Source organism: Natrix helvetica, assembly GCF_964273705.1.
Source record: "Natrix helvetica genome assembly, chromosome: Z".
Lineage (NCBI taxonomy): Eukaryota > Metazoa > Chordata > Lepidosauria > Squamata > Natricidae > Natrix > Natrix helvetica.
The window spans coordinates 140,267,143-140,276,943 of record NC_138554.1 but is presented as its reverse complement, the minus strand read 5'-3'; the positions used below and the strand labels follow the sequence as shown (position 1 = coordinate 140,276,943).

Genomic DNA, 9,801 nt, shown 5'->3' with positions numbered 1-9,801 from the left:
AAAATGGGGCAAAACTCATTTAACCAACATCTCTTAGCAACATAAATTTTGTGCTCAATTATATTTGGAAGTCGAGGATTACCTGTATTTATCACTAAGGAACATAATCAATGCTAGAAGGGAACGGGGTTGAAGGGAGGATGAAGAGGAGGTGGTGGAGGAGAAGAATTTTTGCATTGATGAATGATGTTGAATTGTGAGTCCTCGATGCTCTCTGAGTTGGGTGGTTTTCTTACAGCCATTTCATGACTCCAGTAGGGAACATCATCAGTGCTAGAAGCGGGGAGGAGGAGGATTGCAGGATCCTTAGTGCTCTCTGGGCTTGGTGCTTTTCCTGCAGATGTTTCATGACTCCCCTAGGGAACATCATCAGTGCTGATGGTTGATCCTGAAAGCTGGCGTCAACATCCAAGACGTTGGGGTTGCCAAAAATCACAGATGGAGCACACAGTTGGGTGTTGGCATTAACATACAGATGGAGGGTCAAGGAGAGACAGCTGCAGTCAGATCAGAGACCATGAAGCCAGGCCCAGAGAGTGATTGCTGGAGCAGGCCGGTAGCAGGCGTGAGTGGGGCGTACTGCACTCTCATAGCCAGCTGGCTGTCGGAAGCCAGTAATATTGGCTAGAGAAGCTTACGTTGTGTTCATCACATCCTGAGCCAAGAGACCAGTAAAACCATTTGTTGGACCCCACAGTTAGTCCACTTCTTTTGCTGTCCAAGCTTGGAACAGTGACAGGTCACCAGCATTACAGGCTGGCTGGGGTATATAAATTGTCCCTCATGTCGATGGATTCATTGCCAATTCTAAGGCCCTGTTGCTCTTTTGGTTGCCATGAATTTAATATTTAAATTCATACTTTAATTTTGATTTCAACCGTTTCCTTTTTCTCCCTGAAAAACATTTATTTCACAATTAAATTAGGATATCATTTTAGTCCCCTTGACTTTCCAAACGGTTCCTATTCTTGATAAAGTGCACAACAGGGCAGAAAACGCAGTTGTGGTCGATTAGTTAGAGAGGGCTGACTCATCTGTGAGGCAATCTGCGCTGTGATTGGTTGCTCTCAGTATAAAGTGGGTGTTCCCCTTTCTTCCCGCCTTTTTTCCTTCTGTCTGTTCTGTAACCCTCTTTAATTTACCTCATGAAGTTCCTGAGAGTCTCGTGTTTTTCTTTCTTTCTGGATGACAACAAAGACAGCCGTTAGCTTGAATGTTAACTATATATACATGATATATGCTATATATTACACATAATGTATACATATATATTTATACATAACATACATAAACTGGCAGGAATAGGCAACCCCCCAGAAGACAAGCTCAGGATCCAAAAAGCTCTTGACAGACTTGAACAATGGGCCCCATCGAGCAACATGAAATTGAATTGTGGAGAAAACCAAAGTTTTACACTTAGGCAGGATTTGGGTCTGGCTGGTCCAGAGAAAGGACTAGGGGAGACATGATAGCAGTGTTCCAATATCTCAGGGGTTGCCACAGAGAAGAGGGAGTCAAACTATTCTCCAAGGCACCTGAGGGCAGAACAAGAAGCAATGGGTGGAAACTAACCAAGGAGAGAAGAAACTTAGAACTGAGGAGAAACTTCCTGACGGTTAGAACAATTAATCAGTGGAACAGAAGTTGCCTCCAGAAGTTGTGAATGCCCCAACACTGGAAGTCTTTAAGAAGATGTTGGATAGCCATTTGTCTGAAACGGTATAGGGTTTCCTGCCTAGGCAGGGGGTTGGACTAGAAGACCTCCAAGGTCCCTTCCATCTCTACTATCCTATTCCTTTTCTGTTCCGTTCCATTCTATTCTTCCATATTCCATATTGTTCTAATCTCTTCAATTCCATTCTATTCTATTTTCTATTCTATTATATTCGTTATTCTATTTGCAATTCTATTCTTTCTTGAATTCAATTCTATTTTCTATTCTATATACATTGTACATATATGTACATATTACGCATTATTATACATATACCGTACATACACCTATATATATGTACAATGTATATATAATGTATGTTTGAATGTATATGCATTATACATGTACATTATATATATATACATACATACATACACTTGTACATTTAGTTCGTTAATAATATTGAATAGATTACGTGTAATGCATAAATGTTATTAATAATATTGAATAGATACGTTTAATAACTATTAGATACATAAATAATATTTATTAGCTGTGCCTAGCCACGCTCCCAGATTCCCTCGACCCTGTGAACCCTTTTCGCCAAGCGAGCTATCTGCACGTCGGAAGGCGGACACGTGTTCGCAGCCTGGGAAGAAGTGGACCGTGGCGTGTGTTTGTTTGGGGCGGTCTTACAGGCAGCCGCTCTTTCCGCCTCCGGGCTGGGCAATATAAATTGCGATGCAACTTACTCGGGATCCTTCCTTCCCCCTCGGCGTCAGCCCGGAGAGCCACCCGCCCACCGTCCGTCCGTCCTTCCTTCTCACCACTCTACAGTCCAGCTCGGGACGCCCAAGAGCCGCCGGGATGGCCGGCAGCGCACCCGGGAGACCCCAGGGAGAGGTAGGTGGGCGACTTCCCGGTGGCGCCCCCGAGTCAATGGGGCTCCTATGCGGGGGGCGCCCACTTGCAAATGGACCGGCGGGCAGTTGCAAACGCTGCGCTTCTCGGCGGTGCAATGCGGGGAGCGTCCCCCGGGGGAGGGGGTCCTCGACTTCTGAGTCCCCCCCCCCCCTTTGGCCATTCCGCATCCCTGGGGCTCCGCAGCTTGGAATGGTGTGGACAGCCGGGATGGGAGACCACCATGCGATGTCTTAGCCTGTCAAAATGTCAGGGTCTTGAAGAGTCTGGGCCACAATCTTGCGCCTTATTCAAGGTTTACTCTTAGCAACTAGCAAATGCGGGGCTGAATTTGTATTTAATTTTATTCTACTTTTTAAAAATCCTTTTTTTGTTACATATTTTACTTTTTAAAATGCCCATCCGTCTATCAATCTATCTGTGGGCAGCTTACAATTATTACTTGATTTTTTAAAATTTATGTATTTATTTGATTTCTATCAGCAAATGACTCTGAGCGTCTCACAATTCAAATAAGTTATTAAATTAAATTTCTACACTTTTTCTACCTTTTAATTTTTACTAAGTTCTTAGGCTGCCTGTCTCCTCTGGGTGGGTTAGAATTCCTGTTAGTCCTTGATTTATGTCCACAATGGAGCTGTAAGCCCAACATTAGCATTGCTAAAGGAGACGGTTGTGAATTGGATCTTTGCAGTCTCATTATACCACCCAGGTCTCAAGTGAACTCCTGTAGTTGTTAAGTTAGACCCATGGTTGTTAAGTGAATCTGGCTTCTGCATTGAGTTGGCTCCTCGGAAGGTCGCAAAAGGGGATCACCTGACCCAGGGACTTTGCGACCGTCATAAATGTGAGTCAGTTGCCAAGAGTCCTGAATTGCCAAGTGATCTTGAGGGATGTTACAACAGTCACAAGCAGAGGTCCCCAAACTTGGCCACATTAAGACTTCTGGACTTCAACTCCCAGAATTCTCCAGCCATCATAGCTGGTTGCATAGCTGGCCGGAGAATTCTGGGAGTTGAAGTCCTCAAGTCTTAATGTGGCCAATTTTGGGGACCCCTAGTCAAAAGTGTGAAAAACCTGACTCCCTTTTTTCAGTGCTGCTATTAGTTCGAACACTCTCTTAATAAAATATTGTAAGTCAAGTCAACTCCTTGTGCTTTTTACTTAACTTTTTCGGTGTAACTTATTTTTACTCTTAGTTTCACATTCTTTATTTAAAGTAATTTTGTGCCACCCTTGTCTCACTCCAAGTGACTCTGTACGGTTGACTGATTATTACTTTTACATTCTACATTTGGCTTTACTAAAATAAATTATTGAATTAAATTTCTATCCCACCCATGTTGCCTTAAGTGACTCTGGGCAATATACCATATTTTCCTCCACTTAAGACCACAAAGAAGCCCAACATTTCTGTTGCCAACAAGATGTTGGTTAAGTGGGTCTTGCCTCATTTTACAACCTTTCTGGCCAGAGTTGTTAAGTGAAATACTGCAGTCGTTAAATTACTGATAGGATTGTTAATCTGTTTCCTCCGTTGACATTTTGCAAAAGAGGATCGTGTGATCCCAGGACACACTGCCACGGTCATAAATGTGAGTCAGGTGCCAAACATCCCGAATTTTGATCACGTGACCACAGGATGCTGCAGTGGTCGTTAAGTGGGGAAAACGGTCACAAGTCCCCTTCAGTGCTGTTGTAACTTTGAACAAACTGTTGTAAACCAAGGACGGGGATGATAACAGTCACAAATCACTTTTTTTAGTGGTGGTGTAACTCGGAAGGGTCACTAAACGAGTGGCTGTAATTCAAAGAGCCTCTTTTGGCTTTTGCAGTTTGAAATACGCCAGCTTTGAAAACCCATAATTTTGAAAATTGTGATAAATTGTGATCAGGCGCTTATGTTCCAAGGTTTCCAGAGAAAATTGTGCAGTTTTGTAAATTAAGTTTCGCTTGTTGTCTATTCGGCCTTGCAGGGCTCAAATGTCAGATTAAGCTGATTTGCTGATTTTTCTTCTTTCCGGGGTTTAGTTCCTTTTCTTTTGTTTTCAGAAGAAGAGGCGGGTGTAAAAGTGATTGTGACCTGGGAAGAAGGTCGGGTTTTTGCATCTGGCACTGGCAGGATGTCAACAATTCTGGCTGGGGAAATTAAAAGTTTTTCAGCCCCAGAAAAATTTGCACTCTTGGTTAGTTGGATAAATCCAAGCAATCTGAAGAACTGGTGGACAACTTTAATTGCTTTTTTTCCTCAAAATAATTTCTTATTTTAAGTGCTTCTCTCAATGCATCGGATCAATTTGTTTGGGGTCAAGTAGAAATACAGCTAGTCCTCAATTTACGGCCATAATTGAGAGTTGAATTTCTCTTGCGAAGCAAGGCTGGTAAGTGAGCGGCACCCAATTTCATTGCCTATTTTGCGACGGTTGTTTAAGTGAATCACTTGGATCTTAAGCGAATCCAACTGAATTCTTTAATTTTGTTCATGCTGTGGAGAAGCTTTGGTGGTCATAAGTGCGAGGACTAGTCCTAAATCACTTTTTTTGCCGCCATAACTTTGAATCGTGGCTAATCGAATGGTGGTAAGTCAGGGACTCTAAAATTTTATAATGCCAAGCATAATCGGGCTAGGGTATTCTGGGAGTTGAAGTCCCTACCTCTTAAAAATGCAGTTACTGTAGTCCTCTACTTACAAATCTTCATTTAATGACTATTAGGTATTTGCTTTGTTTCTCTGGAAGCTTGCACCCTTTTAAGCCGCATTCACGCAAACAGTTAGAACAACAGGGGTCCCCAAACTTGGCCACTTCAACTCCCAGAATTCTCCAGCCAGCATAGAAGAATGAGGCTTGAGTTTGCCACCAACTAACCAACTTTTAGGGTGTGTTGCTGTGAACCCCCCTTTGGGCCACTTTGCAAAGAAGCAGAGTGAGTGATTTGTTCTGTGCCCTCAACCCGGGTTCCAACCTTTGCATGTGTGAAGGGACCCCCAAGAGTTGTCCCACAGCTGACTTAAACTTAGATTTGAAGACCTTGACCCACTCTTCCTTGCCCCCTCTCCATCCTCGTTCTTCCCCCCCCCCCAAAAAAAATTTGGGGTGGGGAACCGACTTGCTTGTTTTTCTCCCATGCAACTTTTCTCCTTGGAGGGGTCGATGCCGATCACTTTCAATGACGTCATCGTATACTTCTCGCCGGACGAATGGCGGTTGCTAACCGAAGACCAGAAGCAGCTGTATTGGGAGATGCTGCAGGAAACCTACCAGTCTCTTATTCTCATTGGTGAGTAGGGGGTCTTCTCATTGGTGATATGGGGCTTGGGGTGGCCGGACTGCAGGGGTGAACCGAGGACAGGCTGGCCTATAGAAGCATGAGAACTGAGTTCAATTCCCGCTCAGCCACAGAAGAGGCTCCTGGGAAGGACTTCTTCTGCCTTGGGCCGGCCTACCTGGCAGGGGGGGTTGTTGGGGATGAAGAGGAACAGACAAACTACCCCTAAGGAAAAGTGGGGACTAAATGTAACCAACAACTTATTTAAAGGGCCAGTTGTCTGCCGATGTGCGACTTTTGAGAGCTTAAACTATAACACCCCTCATCCCAAGCATTTCTGCTTTCCTAACTGGGAATGAGGGACGTTGGGTGGGAGGCACTGGGAGTTAAAGTCTATGCACACTGGCTGGAGAATTCTGGGAGGTGAAGTTCAGGCATGATAACTTAGGAATTCTGGGAATTGAAGTCCAGAGAGGGGGAATTCTAGGAATTGAAATCCAGAGCAGCGGGATTCTGGGAGTTGAAGTCCAGGCATGCTAACTGAGGAATTCTGGGAATTCCAGAGCAGCAGGATTCTGGGAGTTGAAGTCCAAGCATGCTAACTGAGAAATTCTGGGAATTGAAATCCAGAGCAGCAGGATTCTGGGAGTTGAAGTCCAGGCATGCTAACTGAGGAATTCTGGGAATTCCAGAGCAGCAGGATTCTGGGAGTTGAAGTCCAAGCATGCTAACTGAGAAATTCTAGGAATTGAAATCCAGACCAGTGGGATTCTGGGAGTTGAAGTCCAGGCATGCTAACTGAGGAATTCTGGGAATTGAAGTCCAGAGAGGGGAAATTCTGGTAGTTGAAGTCCAGGCATGCTAACTGAGGAATTCTGGGAATTTAAGTCCTGAGCAGCGGGATTCTGGGAGTTGAAGTCCAGGCTTGCTAACCGAGGATTTCTGGGAATTGAAGTCTAGAAAGGGGGAATTCTAGGCATTGAAGTCCTGAGCAGCGGGATTCTGGGAGTTGAAGTCCAAGCATGCTAACAGGAATTCTGGGAACTGAAGTCCAGGCATGCTGAGGATTTCTGGGAATTGAAGTCCAGAGAGGGGGAATTCTGGGAGTTGAAGTCCAGGCATGCTAACTGAGGAATTCTGGGAATTGAAGTCCAAGCATGCTAGTTAGCGATTTCTAGGAATTGAAATCCAGGTATGTTGGGTGGAGAATTCTGGGAGCTGAAGTTCAGACATGCTGGTGGAGGGATTCTGGGAATTTAAGTCGAGACATTGCAGGGGGGGTGGGGGGAGCCCTGGAGCATCTTCTCTGATCAGCCTGTTTCCCTTCAACAAGGATGCCCAATTACCTCCCCAGAGGTCTTCGCCTGGGTTGAATATAACGAACGTCTGAAGGTCCGCATATCATCGAGACTCCTAGAAGACCCTCCTCCCAATGTCCTTTCCGTAGGTGAGTGAAGCGTTATGGGGACCGGACAAAAGGCCAGATGACCCCAGGGATGTTCTTATATTAGCAGTCGTTGCTGCTTCCCTAATCCCATCTCTTCCAATTGACTGCCTTCCGGAGTTCTGAACTACAACTCCCATCATCTCAGTGGAAGGAGGGGGCGGAGCTTCAGAGCCCTGCTTTGAGAAAAGCTCTTTTAATGGAGTGGCAAAATTTAATTAAACATCCAGAGGTTAATCATTACACTCGCGTTTCTCTTGAACTTCTCCCTCTCTTCCCTTCTCAGCTCCTGGGGAGCCCTCCACGGACGTTTCTATAATTTTTAAAGAAAGGATATCATTTGCTGTTGCCTTTCTTCAGCACGGCTTTGCTTCCTCACTTAACCTACGGCACTGTGATCTCCTGGTGGTCACTTCTCCCTGAATCAAATACCTTTGGTCATGCTTTGCTTCTTATAAAATCCGCCGGAGTAGGCCGGGTTTATTTTTATTTTTTTTACCAAGACTGGACACACTCCCCTTTTCCTCTGTCACAATTATACATTCTCTTTTTCCTCCAGATGACCAGCAATCCCAAATGGACATAGACTGCTCTCCTGAGAAGGTGGGCCCTCTTGAGAGCATCTGTATAGAAGAGGCCACCTACGGTAGCAACGTCGGGGGGCATCCTGAACAACCTTGTGTATCCGCAACTGAACAGGGAAGCGTGCCCAATTCTGGCGGACAGCTACGGACAGAATCGATGGAGCAGGCTCCAGGTGACGCCCGCAGAGAGGGCACCCCACAACTCTGCCGCGTGTGGATGGAGTTTCTATCTACCTCCATGCCTGCTGTGGCGTCAGAAAACTCTGCCGAGCTGCCATCTCGCAGGGCGACAATCCCGCTCCAGCATAATTTTGCCATGGGTGTGGAACACCCTGTGGAGGAAATGCGGTTTGCAGAGGCCACTTGTAACGAGAACTGCACGGACTCACGCTGGCAGGCTGCGGCGCCAACTCTGTCACGGAGCACTAGGAGGATGCAGGACACCCAGCCGTCTCCCCTGGAAGTCCCCACCCAGGAGAAAAAACGCTACTTTTGTCCTTGGTGCAAAGAACCATTCAAACTGCAGATTAATTTGGGAGTACATTATAGGTATTGTCGTCAGAAGCAAAAGCAGCACCCCAGGCTTCTCTTGAAAGCCCTGAAAGCTCCCCTTGGGCAGGACGCGGGAGGGTCAAGCAGCACTGGGGACTCGGCGGCTTCTCTCCCCCTCCCACAAAAACCTGCCCTGAGCCCGCCGTGCGATGATGGCAGGGGGCCCTTGTTGCATTTCAGACCATGGCAATCTCAAGCTCAACAGAGAGTGGTAAAAAGCAAAGACATTTCTGATGCCACCCGGAGTACCGCCGAGACTCCGCGCAGTTTGACGCCGACAACCTGTGCGATGAAGAAGCTGTTCCGCTGTCTGCAATGTGGGGAAAAATTTGTGTACAAGTGGCAACTCTCGGCTCACCTGCAAGATTGCAGGAAGAAAGTGGATGGGAAGAAACAGCTGCCACCAAAGGCCCAGTATGTTGCCGTAAAGGGGCTCACCGGCTGTGCCGAAACGCCAGAGCCTCACGTCGCACCGGCTGTGCGTCCGAGCACTTCTAAAGACAACACGTTATATCCATGCAAGAAATGCGGCAAGAATTTAAGCAAGTGTTACATATCCACGCATCGTGCATTCCACGAGGGACAAAGATTCAAGTGCCTCTGGTGCTGGAAAGTCTTCAACTTCCGGAGTGGGGCAGTGAGGCACAAGAAATACCACTACACGAAAGACGAAGGCATCAACTGTCCGAAATGCGGGAAGAGAGCTGGCGACAAAGATTGTTTCTGCATGATCAAAAAAATCATTGTCGCTCCCGATTCGGATAGCGGGGGAGAATCCGAGCCGGAGGGACCCAAGTAGCTGTTTGCAAAAGACAGGCAGCTTTACAAAACTTTCTAGCAGTATTTCTAAATGGGGGTTACAAACAATGTCGAGGTGCTACAAACAATGACTGGTGCGAACTCAAGTGATACGGCAACAGGGGTTTCGAACGCAACGCCTGCGTCAGAGGTTTGGCGCCTGGCTCGGCTGACTGCACATCGGGAGCCCTATGCAAAATATGCTTGTTCCAGATGTTCCAAGAAACGCCTTTTTCGTCGCACACTGGGGAAAAAACACATGAATTGTATACACGCCTACACACCAGGAAGACACTGGTGGGCCAGGCCTCTTTTGTGCGGATGGAATGAGGTTGTCTTTTGTTTGCTTCTCACTTGCACTCCGGAGCCCCAGGTAGCTTGACATGTTCTGCCTGTTTGAGAACTGCCCTGAGGATGGATAGTAGCCATAATGTCCACCAGCAATCTTACTTTGTGCCTTAGCTGGATTTTCAAAAATTCTGTGACAAATCTGGTACGATATAAAGAACGATGGACGGACCTCTTTCACAAACGTCTTAAGACTGTGTTTTTCAACCTGGGTAGCTGTAAGATGGGTGGAC

At 46.3% G+C, this 9,801-nt stretch overlaps 1 protein-coding gene across 4 annotated transcripts; it reads left to right on the top strand.

Annotated features, from left to right (window-relative positions):
- Positions 1-2,425: 2,425 nt before the first annotated feature.
- Positions 2,426-9,221, top strand: LOC309381545 (uncharacterized protein; the record flags this gene model as incomplete). Of its 4 annotated transcripts, XM_081932683.1 has the most annotated exons (5): positions 2,426-2,557; positions 4,628-4,956; positions 5,722-5,854; positions 7,176-7,289; positions 7,846-9,221. In XM_081932683.1, the coding sequence occupies exons 3-5, from the start codon at positions 5,728-5,730 to the stop codon at positions 9,219-9,221; spliced, it is 1,617 nt and encodes a 538-aa protein (XP_081788809.1). In that variant the 5' UTR covers positions 2,426-2,557; positions 4,628-4,956; positions 5,722-5,727. The 4 variants fall into 4 exon arrangements, with proteins under 4 accessions (XP_081788809.1, XP_081788807.1, XP_081788808.1 ...); XM_081932681.1 differs by having other exon boundaries at positions 4,628-5,854; XM_081932682.1 differs by lacking the exon at positions 4,628-4,956 and having other exon boundaries at positions 2,430-2,557; positions 7,197-7,289.
- Positions 9,222-9,801: the final 580 nt, after the last annotated feature.